The 17993-nt window shown below is 28.4% G+C and overlaps 1 protein-coding gene across 1 annotated transcript; it reads right to left on the bottom strand.

Annotated features, from left to right (window-relative positions):
* Positions 1–11918: 11918 nt before the first annotated feature.
* Positions 11919–13890, bottom strand: LOC112283397 (uncharacterized). Its single transcript, XM_024522017.3, has 5 exons — positions 13630–13890; positions 13156–13252; positions 12980–13048; positions 12793–12874; positions 11919–12673 (listed from the first exon to the last, which is right to left on the bottom strand). The coding sequence occupies exons 1-5, from the start codon at positions 13749–13751 to the stop codon at positions 12555–12557; spliced, it is 489 nt and encodes a 162-aa protein (XP_024377785.1). The 5' UTR covers positions 13752–13890; the 3' UTR covers positions 11919–12554.
* Positions 13891–17993: the final 4103 nt, after the last annotated feature.

Genomic DNA, 17993 nt, shown 5'->3' with positions numbered 1-17993 from the left:
ATCAAATTCAAGAATAATAGTTGAGGTGTATTATCAATTATCAACAAGATTATTAGATAATTTTTTTACCATTGATAAAGTTTGCTTATAATAATATGGTATATTTTTCTTTTCAATAAAAATATTTTTTACTAATTATAGTTATCATCTACAACTTGATATTTTTAACTTTTTAAAAATTGATAAACTTAGAACAAAAGATTTGACAAATTTTTTGTTAGAGCTACATACAACAATGAAGGTACAATTAAAAGGAACTCAAGAATGTCAAAAAATAAATACAAATGCTTGTTGCAAGGAACAACCTCAATTCTATGTTAGCAATAAGATATGATTATTTTGTCATAATATTAAGACTATTTGCCCTTATGACAAAGTGGATTACAAAAGACTTTAACAATTTCTTATATATAAATAGATTAATCCAATTTTTTACCAATTGAACCTATTAGTATCAAGAAGGCAAGCCTCTTGAGGAAAATACGAGGTCTTTAATTGCAAGTGGATTGTAAGAAGTACAATGTTATTCCAAATGAATTAAAATATAAAAAGGTAGATCAAAGGCTAAATATAATTTTTAAATTAATTCCTTGCTTGAGCCAAGATGCATCCAATTCCTAACTCTAATTTTAAATCTAAACCTCTTCTCACTAAAATATCTATAATTTATTTATCATTAATCCAATCTAAACAAAATTTAGTTCATTGAACTTAATTCAAGCTAAAAACTTCAAATTTTTAAAGTCATTAAAAAAAAATTTTAAAAATGAAAGCCAAATCAAGGAAAAAATTGACAGGTTGTTATAGCCACAATCCTCAAAATTCCTATCTACAAATTAGTTTGCATCTCTTTCATAACAATTTCTTTTCTTTCATACAATATCTTATTGAAAAGCTAATAGTAAGATCTAGTTTTAATTAAAATCTCAAAACAAAAAGAAGAAAATCCAATAAATAACATAGATAAATCCAAACCAATATTGAATCTTGCCGCCCAAAAATTCCAGCAATCCTCTACTTACAAATTTGCATGGATCTCCCTTATCATAGTTTTTCTTCTTATATGTTAAGACTTATTGGAAAGCTAAAAATAAGATCTAATTATTTCCAAAAGTTCAATACATAAAGATAAAAATATAATAAATGGCATAGGAAATCCCATGTCAATTTTAAATCTTTCTACCTAAAAACTCCAACAATCTTCTATCTACAAATTTGTATGAATCTCCCTTATCACATCTCTTCTTCTTGCATGTTAAGGCTTGTTGGAAAGCTCATAATAAGATCTAGCTTCTTTCAAATTTTTAAAATTTCAAAATTTCAAAAAAAAAAAAAAAAATCTAATAAATCATATGAAAAAATCCAAACTAGTTTTGAATCTAATTGCCTAAAAATTCCAATTACCTTCCATCTATATATTCCTATCAAAGCAAAAAAAAATCTATTTGATGCCAAAACCTCCACCTTAACCTTCTTCCAATATCTACCTTGAATCACTATAGAATTAGGTATCTCCCTTAAAAGATAATATCTTTAAAGCTTGAATAATCTATTTAAGTCAATAATCTTCTATTTTAAATCCTATTCAAATTTATAAATATATTAGTATTATATATTTTTTATAAATAAAAATAATCACCTTCCAAATAACTTTGATGTACTTAAATTAAGTACATCACAATATTCATCCCCTTCAAATCTATACATGTTTTAGTATGTCCTAAAGAATTAGACTACAATACCTCCATTATCAAAATTAGAGTTATTATGAGCTATATTACTTTTGAACCATTGATCAAAATATTAAAGTTCAAAAGCCTCTAAATCCTCTATATAATTCATATCATCTTGCCATTTGAAGTCTTTAATTTGCATCTTTGCAATCTTGTCTTCAATAGCATCTTATCTAACTCTTAAAGAAAATAAGTTGCATTATCATGCACTTCAACCACCACATAGGATCTAAACCAATGCCATATAAACTTACAAAGAATAGAATGTTGGTGCATCAAATTACTATTGTAAACCAAAATCCAATCACCTTTTTTAATTTGCTTAAGCCTTAATCAATAAGTTTTTATCAAACCTCTCTTTATTGTTCAACCTTGTTACTTTAAGCCTTTCTATAGCAACTTGATGATCCTTGGAAAATCTCTCTAATTACCTAATTGAAAGCTCCAACAATCTCTTCTTGTCAATGCCATCTTTTCAAGACAAAAAAAATCAAGTAAGAATAGACTACTTTGTAGGCATTAAGGACTTTTGCACTAACATCAATTCTATTAGTATATAGATAGTAATTATGAATAGTTTTATCTACGTATAAAAAAATGACAAAAGCTTAGGCCCCAACCTTGATTGACTTCTATATGCCTTGACCAAAGCTTAAATGATTGAAAGGTGCTTCTTTTTATTCTTACTATTGGTTTTAGGATTGTAAGAAGCAGTCAATTTTAATTATACCTCATATCTTGTGAAGAAATCATATACTTCTATTATATAAAGCTCATCCCAATTTATTCTCATTATTTCAATGCTCTCATAGCAATATATAATATCTTCCAAAATAAACCAACATACCACCTCTATAGACTTTGATCTCAATGTCCTTTCTTCTACATAATTAGAAAATTCTTTTTTTGCCAAATATAAATACTTCATGCTCCAAAACCATATTAGTACAACAACCAAATCAATCATTTATTGAAAATAAATGGCAAATAGATAGATAGGAATAAACCATTTCTATATCTCATCTTGCATTGTAATTGGCACTCTTTACACGTACTTACAAATTCCTTGACATCCTTATATAAGTGCTTCTACCAATAGTGCTCATTGATTTTAATATAGGTAGTTCAAACTTCTTTATGCTTAGCCCACAATGTATCATGAAATTCACCTTATATCTTATGTTATGTCTCCAAATCATCCACCACTCTCAATAAACCAACACACAATATTAAGTAATTTCTCTTAGCCTTCAATGTGGTAAGTGTATCTCAAAGCTCTCTTTTTATTTGTAGATAAGCTCTTTACTTCTTAGTAAGAATCCTTGCTTTAAACCTAATTATAAATTATCTATCTTCCTTATCATATTATCCAATAGTCCATTCAATGGGTATAGAACTTGTATCAATTATCTCTATCATCAATCTTCCATAATTATAGTCTACTTTCTTTAATACTGGTAGTGATTTCAAAACCACCTTTAATCCATCTATAGCCAATTTTTGTTCTTCAATCCATTTATTATTTTATTATTTATTTATATTAATAATTGATATTAAGCTCTATAATATAAACATAATAAAGAATCCATATATAATAAAATATATAAATACTCAAAAATCTTTTTACCTCGATTGTGCTTCTATATGCCTTCATTTTTGCTATAATATCTATTTTATTTGGATTTGATTTTCTTCCATAGCTTTTATAGAAATATCTAATAATCATAATTTCTTTAAATCCAAATATAGACTTTTAAGGTATAAGATTTAACTTATTAAGTTTCTTCAAAATATTTTTTATATCTTCAATATATATTTTTTATAAATATATATCATCTATCTTCTCTCAAAGTCAAATCATTAGAATTTTTTTTATAATATTTAATTGAGATATCATCCAAAAATGGTATGATCTTCTCTAATACAAAGTCTTTTAAAATTTGGTTCATTGTATTTTTTATATGAGCAACTAAGTTAGTTGCACTTTATAGCAAAGTACACATGTGCACTAGATCTAAAAGAGACTTCATAGTGATTAGGTTTCTATTCTCCTTTATTAATTGAAATTTATCATAATTTGGATATGAATCCATGTTAGAATAAATGACATGCCTTGCAAAAGCTTCCGCTACTTCATCTATGACTAGTCCAGACTCCATATTCCTAATATTCACTTTATTGATTAGTTGCATGTCTTGAATGAATTTTAGTGCCCCAGACTTCTTTGTAATGATGAACCATTAATTGGAATAAGATGTAATAGATGGTTTAATGATATCTACCTTCATCTTTTTCTTCAATAAATCTATCAACTTAAAAAGCAAAGCCTTTGGCATCAAAACAGGCTTTAAGTTCCAAGGTAAATAGGGAATGATGAAAATAACCACAAGTACTATTTTGCTAGGATTTACACAATCAATTTCTTTAGATGTATGGACAAAAGCCTTATCATGTTTGAAAAGCATCTCTAAAAACTTCTTCCTCTCCTTCTCGGCCAAAAAATCACCCTCTTTAATCTTCAACTTATCTAAAGATTCTTTAATGAACTTGTGACTAATCTTTCTTGATTTCTTCAATTTTAGCTCTATGATAGCTTATTTGATGTACTCTTTGGTATCTTATTTGATGTAATCTTTGGAATTAAGAATATATTTTAGTAAAATTTACCTTAAGAAGCCAAGAATTGATATCTAGAGAAGACCACTTGTCGACCTCAGTCAAATATAAATCTTGAGGTACAAAACCATGAACCTATAGTGATTTTAAGGTTCTTTGATAGATTAAAAAATAGCATATAAAATATATTAGATTAGAAAACTTAATAAGATATTTTTTAGCATTAATTTCATATCATTTGAATCCATATTAATATTTTGAGGGATTTTCAAAGTTAATAATATTTTTGATAGGACTAAGATTTGAAAAATAAAAATGTGTTTACAAATTTGAAGATTTCTTGAATTTTATGGTGTATATATGGATGAAATCTGGATAGTATATTAGTATACTAGTTATAAATATGTATGAAAATTTTGAGTTGAATCAAATAATTAGATTGAATTATATAAAGGTTTTTATAGATTGAAATCTCAAAAATTGGAGTTTAAGGATTAGTGAGTGTTTCTATGATTTTTAGCAGTGTATCAATTGGATTGAAGTGAATTCTTTTGTATAGATATAAGACTTGATTTTCAACATTTGGATGAAACTTCAAAGAAATTAAATTTTTAAAAAAAGAGATATTGACACTGAAAGTTTAATATTTAGATTGAAATAAGAAGTCACCTAATACTTGATTGGATTATCTTGTATTTCTCTCAATTAGTAAGTACGATTGATTTCATCTTTCTTGTGCTTGTTTCTAATTAAGATATTAAGAGGTATATAAAATTTTGAGTTGATATCAATAATTTGATTATTAGTTGTTGAGGTTCTATTTTGCTATAGGATTTGTTAAGAATTTGATTTGGATTAGGATTTTCTTAGGATTTGATTTAGAACTTGTTTAGATTTTGTCTAAGGTTTAAGATTTTATTAGAATTTCATTAGGATTTGAGTTAGGATTTGATTAAAGATCAATTAGGATTTTATTTAGAATTTGACCAAAGATTTAATTAATATTTAATTAGAATTTTAATTAAGATTATATTAAATTTTTTATTTTTAGTATTTTTTTAGGATTCTTAGTATTTTTTTTGTAACTTCTTTAAAATTTATTTTGATAGGTTAAAGCTTTTTTGAGTTTTTAGGAATTACTTGAATTTTATTTAATTCTCTATTAGACTTGGTAGAATTGTTGTTCCATTGTTATTTACCTTCTACAACTAGGTGCTTAGTGCATTTTCAAGAAAAAATAAATGTAATACAATAATGGTCTTATACTTAATGTGTACTATAGCTTCTTGCAATATCATATGACCATCAATTATTCTAAGCCTTCTTGAAAATTTCAAAACCTTCTCATATATTTGCCTTGAATGAAGCTCCAAAACAACATTAGATCCACTTCCATCTATATGCAAAGCCAATCCTTCTAAAATCTTTACATAATCATATTCAAATCCTTCTTCCTTAATAAAATTCAAAATTCACTTACTACTTGAAATCACACCTATTTTTTTAAAGTTTTTTTCATATTTCTTTATCCAACTTTCATATACATAATTCAAATTTTTAATCTTTTGAAATTTCAAAACTTCCAAAGTTGTCAAATCCAAAAATCTACACTCAAAGCTATGTACATTGGAGAGTGTATGTATAAAAATTCACTTGCACCTTTGTACAACCATGCTATACAAATTCTCTTTAAAAATCCAAAAACTCCTCATTAGTCTTCAAAAGATCTTTTTTCAACTGGTCTCTATTTTATTCATGATATAGTCTTATTGTAAATAATTGCATTAATATTTTTTTATAATAGTCTCTAATCTTTACATAATAAAAATCATTATGTAAAAATTTGGTCTCCATCTTCATAGTCATGATAAAAGATTGCTCTAAAATCATCAGATAAGTAGCAAAGTTTTGTACAAAGAAATTTTGATCCACTTCCACGTTCTTAATTCTTCTCTTAAATTCTAAATATGCTCTATATAAATCACCTTGCTTATTGTTGGATGCCTTCAACATCCATCCATTATTAATATCAATAGGCTATTTGTCCATCTCATAAATTCTCATTATCATCATATTAATCTCCAATCTATAAATAATAAATTTCAAGGTGTGCTCTTTGAGGTCTCCAACCCTCACTTGAATCTCTATTGTAGTCCTAATCCAAAAGAAATGTACAAATTGAGCAATCATCCTCTCAACCTCAAACTTTCTATGAAAAGTACAATATGACATATTTACTTCATTTATGCCTACTCCATGATCCACCTCTTTGCTACTTCTTGCTTCTCTTTGATCTTTGTCTCTACCATAGCCTTGAGTAGTCACCTCCTTCTTTCTTTCAAGTAGCATTTCATCAAATCTAGGAGCACAAAGTTGGAAGAAGACTTGCCTTATTTCTTGATCTTCTTTCTTGATCAAATAGAAATCCAATACTTTTACCATAACCTCCTTTGATGTCATTTTCCTCTTCTTCTTAATGGCATTGATGATAAGCTTATAAAAGTCTTTTTTTGTTATGCCAAATGCCTCTTTCAAGCTAAATTCAATTTTTGCATCAAAAATATTTTCTTCCAAAATCATCTTCATATTAATAAAGTTTTTAATATCCAATTGAAGCTTATAGAAAGGACTCTTATATTTGGGCTTGTTTGAATCTTCATTTTTTTTGTTTTTTTTTCTACTTTCTTGAGGTCCAACTCCACTTCTTAGTTGAGATGAAGGCACTGCTTAAACTTGAGGATAAGAAGGCCCTTCTCCTCTTTGAGTAGATTCTTTAATCCTTGGTGGCCTCTTTTTTTTGAAGAGCTCAACTACATTTTCTTGAGAAAACCTAGTTTTCTTCTCTTCTACAATAGCATCTTGATCCTCCAAATCCTTATTGCTGTTTAAAAAGGTTTTGATGCTAATTGCATCAATTAAATCATTTCAAGTTGTTGCCTTTATAATTAATAAACAATCAGCTATATATATGTGTCTCTTTTTCCAAGATAAAGCAAAGTTGGAATAATAAGGTTGACTCTATTGTAAAGAATACATGGAATGAATATAGGTTAGTAAGATATGATGTTGTAATATAATTGTAGATAAGAAGGAAGCGACGGTAGTATGAAAGAAAAATATATATTTTTAGTCTAAATAAGTGAATTGAAAAGCAATCACATTCTAAGATATAATATATGGTTTTGATGGTTATTTATTGATAAATACTTAGTAATAATATACATTATCTTATATATCATAAAAATATGTTATAATTAAATAATTTTATTTTTTATAAAATAATATTATATATCAATGTCTTTTCTATAAGAATCATATTTTAGATTTTTACTTAATCAAATGGTACTTTGATTATATATATATATATATATATATATATATATAATTAAAAAAAACTTAATTTATATAGTAAATTTTGTAATCATGGAATTTTAGCAATAGTTTTAGCTAATGCCATATATTTAGATTCTATAGGAGATAAAAAAATACTTATTTTTGTTTAACTACATTAACTAGAAGAAAAAAATAGCTAGAAGTAGATTTATAAATATCTTTATAAAGATAATTGGAATATAAAAAGCCATATAAAATATTTCCAGTGACTTATTATTGATATTTGATGTCATAAATAAGTGTATCTTTGAAATATCACACAATACATTTTAAAATTTGAATATATAATAAAATAGAGCATGATAGAAATTGGGTCAATTACTTATTGTGTAAGCACAATTTGGTTGCGAATTAACAATATCTTGCATTATATTGTCAACTATGTGTGAATAAGACTAAAAATTGATGTAAGCTTGATTATTATTAAGAAAGTTATGTTTATTGAATCAAATTTTAACTTGCATAAGTATACTCAATGAATTACAATTAAATATGTTATATTAAATATTTTTTTCATATAATATAATCCAATCTTTTGAATGGTTTTTAATAATAAAATTTTAAAATAGTATAATAAATTTTATCTTTATTAAATATTTTAAATTCTTAGTAAAAAATATCTTTAATAACTTAAATAAGAAAATTTTTATTACTAATGATGATACAATCAACAATATAAAGAATTAGAATAGTAAAACTACCATCATTTTTTTTTTAATAATATTAATATTAACTTTGAGCCTGATTTGATTATGTGAGATTAAATATTGATCAAAAAAAAAATATCATATGCAAGAAGATTTCTTCAAACCATATAATGAGCTTAAAAATATACAAACAAAATTGGTCTTAGCAAATAAAAGTAAGCCTTCTTAAATTCATATATAAAATTTTTTCTTAATATAACCATTTAAAAAGTTTTTTTAACATTGAATTAATAAAATTCTAAGTTATATTGAGCAGCTAGAGCTAGAAGAACTTTGATAGAATTTAACTTGACAACATATAATTTTTTTTTATATATAATCCACTCCTTGGATTTATATAAAGTCTGTAACAGTTAGCCTTACTTTATATTTGTCTATAGTACTATCAACTTGGTTTTTTATTTTAAAAATATATTTACAACTAATTGGGTTTTTATTAGGAGAAAGTAGAATAAACTTCCATGTTTAATTTCTTTTTAAAGATTTAAAATCAATATTAATGGCAATTTTCTATTCTTTGCAATTAGGTTTTTTTTATAGCTTTTTGGGTCGTCTTAGAAATGTCTAAAGATAAATAGACCATATTGACTTAATGGTCTTGATGGTGATGAAGATAAAAACAAGATTTTTGTCTTTCAAGAGAAGATTTGCTTTGAATGTACTCAAGGTATTTTGATATGGATTTAAAATTTTATTTAGATCTAATTAAATTAGAGAATTCAAGATTGGATGCTCTCATGTCTAAATTCACTTTATATTTGCATGATGTGAAGTAAATCTATATGCATCATTTTAAAAAAGTTGAAAAAAAAGTTCATAAACATCATTTTTAGGAAGAAAATTTAATAATTTTTTTCTATTAAAAGATTTATTTAATAATCATTATAAAAGTAGAGATTTTCTTGTAGATTAAAACCTATAGGTTGTTATAGAGTAAGTACATGAAGCTTGCTAGGAATAATAGAAGGCATTTTTGAGTAATACAAGATCAATAATATCTTATATATCTTGTTTGAAAATAAAACTTGAATGTAAAGCAAAATTTTTATAACAAATAATGTCTTGAGATATAGTTGTTGTTTTATTATATAAACTCATAAGATAATAAGATTTTATTTTTATTTTTATTTTTATTTTTTGTTACTATAACCTAAAAAGTAGGCTCAAATAAATGAGAGTCTAGTTTTTTTGAGTTTTTTTTTTTTTTTTTTTTTTGAATAAGAACATAAGCTTTGCTACCAAAGATTTTTAAATATAAAAGATTAGATTTACAATTAAACCATATCTCAAAATAAGTTTAATGACTAATATAGCTTTAGTAGGACTTTAGTTTTAAAGATAGTTAGCTATAACAAATACTTCTCTCCAATACATTTTGAATAAATGAATATAAGCTAACAGGGATAAATTTACTTTTATCAAGGTCTATTTTTTATTTTAAAATATTATTTTATTTTAATATATAGATTATTATAAATTCTTATTTTATGCTTCTTCTTTTTTATAAAATTCATTGAATATATATATATAGATAGATAGATAGATAGATATTATATTCACCTCCACAACCAAATCTTAAGGTTTTAATTTTACAATTTGTTTGATTTTTGTCAATTTTTTTTTATACAGTATAAATTTATCAAATAATTTAAATTTATTTATCAATAAATATATATGAAAATATTTGGAGAAGTTATAAATTCAAGTAATGAAATATGTAGATCTAGAATGAGTACCAACTTGCATAAGGTGACATATATTAAAATGGATAAAGTTCAAATGTTGTATAGTCCTTTGAGCTACTCCTCTAGCATACTTGGTTTTGTGGTGTTTTCTTTCAACACATCAGTGATAAATATTGAGGTCTTGTAAATCAAAAATATCTATGCCAATGGACATCAATTGATGTTGTCTTATTCTGTATTGATTTATATGGCTCACTTATAAATATTATAAATCAACTTTGCTTAATTGTGTAGTTGTTGGTATAGCCAACAGTTTGAAATTAGATATTGAAGTAATATCTAATTTATATAGATCATGGTTTAATTTTTACTTGGCAATAATTTGGCCAAATTTATTAAATTCTCTTAAAATATTAAATTAAATTTAAATTTCTCTACTTGCTCTATCAAACTATTTTGTAAAAAATAAATTCATTGTAAGTCTTTAAATATGTAAAATTTAAGTATAATTTAATCTATACCCTTTGAAAGTTTGACAAAGACATTACCATGTCCTTCTATGTTGTAAGAAGTAGTGTCATGACTTAAGTGTATAAGTTGTTGAATGTTATATTTTGTATAATTATGAAAAACATCATATTAGTCACACATGTAATAAGTTGCTCCAGAAGCTATGTATCAAGCATGTGTGGAGCTTTTTTAAGCTATTGAGGCAATTTTATAAAGCTTATTTAGTTTTGTAACCATATTTGATTGTTTTTTTTTTCTCTGCAATAAGTCTTATTCTACATTCTTGAATTCAATGTTAAAGTTCTTTTGCAATAGAAGCACTTTTTATCAAAAATTTGGTTGTTCTTCTCAAAAGGACTAGAAGAGCTTTCTTTAGTTTTTGAATTTGATAATTTCTTGAATTTTTATTGAAAAAAGATTCTAACAATAATAAAGATTTTTATTATTATAATACTTCTTTCTCACTAAAATGATAGATATATTTTTAAAAGCTAAGTTAATGTCTTTTTATTAAAGTCTATTCTTGAATTAAATATGTTATGAGTGATTTTAAAGTAATACCTAGTTGGCATCTTAGAAAAATAATAAAAGACCTATATAATAGTCATAGATTTTTTTACTAAAGTCAATATTGCTTGATTATTTAGAACTAAACACCATGTTGTAGACAATTGTTTAAGGTTTGCTTTAAATATATGAATGTATTTTTTTATTCCTTTATTTTATTTTATTTTAAGATTATATATATATTTTTTAAAATACATTCTTGTAATTGCATCTTATATATCAGATATATTTTTTATTTCTTTCCATGCATCGATTGTTGCCTTTAATATTATATGGCAAAGAATATTGTTTTCAATGCAATTATTGATAATTGATAAAGATAGTATATCTTTAACTTACATTTGACATATATTTTCTACTCATGTGACAAACAAATGTTAGATACCAATAACTATTTCTACCACAATTAGTATAGTTGGTATGCCTTTACTACAAGTGACCATTGACGACAATCTTATCTTGAAAATTAATGATAGTCATTGCTACCAAATTTTAGAAGAAAAGCCATCAAACTTAGAAACATGGCTGATATCAATCTTGTAAGTTATTACACAATTTCACTACAAGATAAATTCAAAGTCATAAATTTAAAAATTTACATAAATTTAAAAATATTGATAAAAATGCTTTTATGTTGATTGTATTTATAGATAATAGTAAGATTTCATATGATTTTAAATTATAAGTAATTCTTCATACACCAGTAGAAAATTTAAAAATTTCTTTATTTGTTAATCTTAACTCAGCATACATGAAGATTCCGACATAAGCTTATATCTATTTGAATCATTATACACAGCTATATATATCTGCATATTCTACTAGTATACTACACATGTGCAGAGAAGTTTCCTACACCCCCTTCTGTTTCGGCAAAAAAACACAAAAAAACATCACAAATCAATCTAATTATGATGGATTTATGTTATGGAGGTGGCACCAACTGTCTTACTCCGAGTTCTTGAGTCCAAGTAGCCAAGCTTTGGGCTCGTCAAGCCCCCAGAGTCCAACCGAATCAGTTCCATCATATTTTACAACTGTGTGCATCTTGCGGACATGAACATGAAGTGGGTGCCCCTGTTGTATGAGCTAGGAGTGTGACGTTCATGCTCCAACCCATCCACGATCATGTATTCTCCATGGAATTCATCACACCATACTTAACCATGGCAGTAAGCAAGATTCTTGAAAACTGTCTATGAATCTGTTCCACGTGATCTGCATCATAGTCTAGTAGTGAACGGCGTACACGCGACATTCCTACTACTTCGACATCTACCGGTGGTTAAAAATGCGTTGATCGCGTCGTCGCACTGTGTCGCAACTGATGATAGCAGCAGCTTTCACGCTGAACTTGACCTCCGATGTTTGGCCACCCTTGCTTCGATTTCTCTTCTGTGATCGTCACCATTCGTTGGCGGACAGCCACATACAGAAAGCGTGTTACCCATTATTTTCAGGGCTGCAGGACATGAAAAGTCTCAATTAGTTCCTCTCCACTCAAACGAGACTCGAAACATCTCAACCTCATCATGAATCTGTCCGTTACAGGAATATCGCAAGTTGCGAGAAGAGGCTCACTCCAATTACTTCCAGCAAATTCTCTTCGAAGGCCCTCCCAGTCTTTTGTTCCCGGAACTCCGTTCGGAATGTCTATGCAGACCTGCATAAAAAGAAACTCAGTAGCATAAGCTCTTGAACAAGATCAGAATGCTTCTATTTGGAATCAACATAACTTCCGTTTACGAAAGCATTGCTTCCAACTTACCCTTATATTTGACAATTCTTCTCTCCTGAGATAATCCGCCAAGGTCGGGTTGTGCGTATAGTCGAAAATCTGCACAGATATGAGTACATAAAGGATGTTACGAGACAATTGGATCAATCAGGTTGACTCTGAAACTGAACGCCTGGAAGATATGTCGCAAATTATCAGCAGATTACCTCAACACATTTCACAGGAGATTCAAGTGTCCACATTCTGAAGCAGTTCATGGGATGAGACCAAGTTGCTGGCCTGGCGGGTTTTGATTTCTTTGCCCTGTATCAGAACACTGACTTCGATCAGTCTCACCACGACGCGAGGAAACGATCATCACTCCGAACGTTCAACTATCTACAGACCGACATCTCAAGGTGTAAGAATCTGCACATTCATCACAATCTAACAGAGTCTATGAGGAGATATCATTTTTTTCCTCTACAAAGCGGAGAAGGCTCATTCACAGGCTGCGGCAACACTTAACCAGAACATTGACTCGACACCAACAAAGACCTTATCAATGACCACACCCAGAAACCCCCCCCCCCCCCCCCTCCAGCAATTTTCTGAAAATCTGTTCGAAGGGGCACATTCTATCAACCAGCCCTCCACCAATTCAAGCGAAGTGAACAGACACATCTCAAGCCAGCGTGTACCAATCCACTCTCACAAGCTCGCCCAGGGACTGCACTCGCCAACCTCCGCACACACGAATCCAGCGCAACTTCGAAGAGAAACGCAATCCAACCTGGGTAGTCAAGGAAACGATGCGGTCCATCACAAGCGAAGCTAATATAAACCCATCTGAAATCTTCGGCCGACAAGCGAATGAATCGAACGCGCAGGCAAGCTGCACCTTCAAGCGGTCTAGTCGCCATGCGCGGCCCCGTACATCTTCCGACAGCGAACTTTACAACTCGGTCGAATGAGGCCGAAACTGCTCACGCATTTCTAGATCTGGTAACGGGAAAGGGTAACGAGGACTCGAGCTCCGTCTGGCAGAGCCGCGTGATACCATTGTGTGTACGACGTGGCTACGCTTGGGCCGGAGTCAACTCCTGGCCACGCAGCGCTCGGAAAGCGGCATGAATCTCTCTCGCTCTCTTTTTCTCTCCTGTGCAGTCGCGCGAGGGTGCGGCTCTCTATGTGTGTGCCGGGCCAGAGCTGCCAGCAAATGCCTCTCCTCTGTGACCCAAAAAAGTGCAGGGGCGACAACGAGAATTCTGCTTCACATTGTGTACCTGGTTCGTTCGGTTGCATCAGACCAGCTTCCATAAAACCAACAGTATGATTGCCCCTGAAAGGAGGGGCCACTACTCGTATGCAGTGCCACTGCTCCGGTCTGCACAATCTTCGTGCGACACCCTTTCTCAACTCCCGATGATGCTCTCATTGGTAGATGGAGCATTTCTCAACTCCTGATGCTTACTCTCATTGGGTAGATGGAGCATTTCTCAACTCCTGATGCTTACTCTCATTGGGTAGATGGAGCATTTCTTAACTCCTGATGCTTACTCTCATTGGGTAGATGGAGCATTTCTCAACTCCTGATGCTTACTCTCATTGGGTAGATGGAGCATTTCTCAACTCCCGATGCTTGCTCTCATTGGGTAGATGGAGCATTAGCAACATAATTTTTAGGAAAACTACCAAAGAAATAGAAACCACAAAGAAAAGATCACTCCTTTACAAATTGACACCAACTTTTGTACATGCATATATCTCTTCCCTACTTTTTTATTTTGGGTGAGTCACAAAGTAAATCTAGTGGATGAATAGTTTATTGTAAGTTATTATTATTGGGAGAAATATTAGGTATAGTACACTAGTCTCTAATACCAAAGTAAATCTAATGGATGAATAATTTATTGTAAATTATTATTATTGGCAGAAATATTAGGTATAGTACACTAGTCTCTAGTATAGACTAGTAGCTACTTAATTGTGACCTTACACCAAGAGTTGTGACTCTTGGTGTCACTCTTGTAGATACAATATATTGTGTGAGAATTGATCATATTAATATATAAGATGTTTTCAACATGGTATTAGAGCAATAGAAATATTTGATCCTTAGAAAGCTTTAGTAAATGTTTTACCTAGAAAAGAATCACTCAAAGTACAAACTAGATTGTAATGACAACAATAATACAATCTAGTGTAACAAGAAAGGTTAATGAAGAACTTTAAGTACTTCAAATCATGATTAACAATTCTAAACCTGAAAATAGCAACATACTAATAATAAGCAAAGGTAAAATTGAATTGATGAAAAATAAATTAATAAATAATTTCAATTCAACTTCAAATTAAGAATATTGAAGATGACACAAAAAGTGGACATCAATCATATTCTAAAATTTGATGGTTCATATTTTAAAATAGAAAAATATAGATTTACACTGGTTTTTAAGGTTGAAAATTTATGACTTATAGTAATTGGTAAAAAATACTTACCAATAGAACCAACGATGGCTGAAATTGTTGTCAAAATCCCAGCTTTACTTAGTATAGGAGGAGGAAGTATAAGTATATGGATAGATAAAGATATCTTGTCTTTATCCATAATCAAAAATTGCATAGAAAATAATATTATTTTATACATACAATCTTTCATATCAACAAATTCAGTATGATAAGAACTAGTAAAAATATTTGAATTATATAATGCAGTAACTAAGATGTATTTACAAGAAAAATTATACACCTTAAAAATGAGAGAAGGTGATAGTATTATTAAACACATACATATCTTTAGAGCATACATGGAACAATTGTTGGTAGTAGGATCAATAAATCCAGATGATAAAGCAATTTTTATCTTGATAAGAAGTTTCTCTTTAAGTCATAGATCCTTTATTACCTCCTTGAGAAGGTAGTATGGAATCACATTAGTACCTTTGATAAAAAATTTGATCTAAGAAGAAACATTCATGAAAAATATGAGTTTAACATCTAATAATAATTCAACCATATATATAGGTAAAAAATTTCAGAATAACAACAAGAAATCTTATTTTAATAAGAATTTTAGAAGGAATCTATAAAGAAAGAGTAGTACCTCCAAGCTACATTAAAAGAACAATTTTGCTATTGATAAAAATAACTTTTCTACAAGAAACCTGACCATTTGATCAAAGATTGCAAAACAAGAATAGCAACTAAAAATCATAATATATAAAAAAAAATATTATCACTAAATCAAATAAATTATATATGATAGCACTTATAGTTAAAAAAAATCAAATTCAATGTGGCATGTGGACTCAAGAGCAACTCAACATATGTATCATGAATTAGCAAGATTTGTTTAATATATTAAAAGTGAATGCAAACAAGTTGTCTACTTATGAGACAATACTACAATATACATTATAAGAGGACATGGTGATATAAATATCAAACTCATAAATGATGATGAAAAGATCATACTTGATGTATTATACATACTAGGACTTGCTAAGAATTTATTCTTTGCCAAACAATTAAATAAGGTAGGAGGAGAAATTTGCATAAGAGTTGGAGTAACTAAACTTATCAGTAAATTTGGTAACACTATTATAAACTACAAATTAAACCCTGATTTATATGAATTAGATACAACAATATTTTAAAATAAGTCTCAAAATATTATTCTAGCAACAATACAATTCAATAAAGTTGATTTATGGCACCTAAGACTAAGACACATAAATCAACAAAGATTCAAACAAATACAAACAATAGCAAAAGGAATTGACTTCTTTGATGAAAAGAAAATTACCTTATGTCAACCTTGCAGAGAAGGCAAATAATGTAAAGAGAAATTTCCTACATAAGATGCACAAAGAGTTATCTAATTATTAAAAAATTTACATTCTAATATTTGTGGTCTTATACAAGTAGGCACACATTCAAGATATACTTACTTCATTACATTTATTGATGATCAAACAAGATATTACCAATTTTTTTTTAATGAAACATAACTTTAAAGCATTTGAGAAATTGACCTTATACAAAAAATTTATAGAAAAACAAATAAGTTTCAAAATCAAAACCTTAAGATTTGATCATAGAGGTGAATATAAATCAAATGAATTTAAAGATTTATATAACAAAAAAGAATCAAATAAGAATATACTATAATTTATATATCTTAAAAAAATGGTGTTTCTAAAGAAAAAAATAGAACATTATTAGGAGTAGTTCTTGCAATGCTATTCTATTCAAATTTATCTGAACTTTTTTTGAGGTGAAGCACTTCAAACTGCTTGAAACTAATTACTTCCAGAACAGGAGCCCTACCAAATCTATAGAAGGTACCAAAATACCATTTGAGTTATGGTATGAATGCCAATTAAATTTATCCTACCTTAGAATATTTGGTTGCATAGCTCATGTATTCATTTCTAAAGAAACAAGAAAGAAGTTAGATTTTTATTCATTAGAAGCTATTTTTCTAGAATATAGTGAAGAATCTAAAGCCTATAGAATCAAAAGCAACACACTTGCAAAAGAAAAATAAAGAGCTTTTAATAGACTTAGAATTATCTAAGCATCTTTCAATAATTATAAGATCTAATGAGCACACTATACCTCATATTCAACAAATGACTATACCATCAATGCTACCACCACAAGAACTACATGTATTTGATTAAAAAATATATAGTACTTCTCAAAATATGAGAGACCAACTTCCTTCTCATATTAATATCATTAAAGTCTTTTTTTGACAATCATCATCAAATGATTAAGAAATCTTATCCTATAAACACAATGTACTCTTTTCCAGATTATAAGACCTAAGTATTCCTTTTAGTTCTCGACCAACAAGAATTATTAAACCAATTGTATAGTTGTTACAATCTATATAAGAAAGAAAAACAGTATAAACACCATTGTGATCAATATCACAAAGCCTACCTTGTTTCTACCATCATAGAAACTACAAACTTCATTCAAGAAATAATAAAAAGGACTGATAGTGAAGCATGGCAAAAAGCAATCAATTCTAAAATTACATCCTTAAACAAAA

Source organism: Physcomitrium patens, chromosome 6 (assembly GCF_059467195.1).
Source record: "Physcomitrium patens ecotype Gransden chromosome 6, ASM5946719v1, whole genome shotgun sequence".
NCBI lineage: Eukaryota > Viridiplantae > Streptophyta > Bryopsida > Funariales > Funariaceae > Physcomitrium > Physcomitrium patens.
The sequence above is the reverse complement of the archived record's forward strand: the minus strand, read 5'-3'. Positions and strand labels throughout refer to the sequence as shown.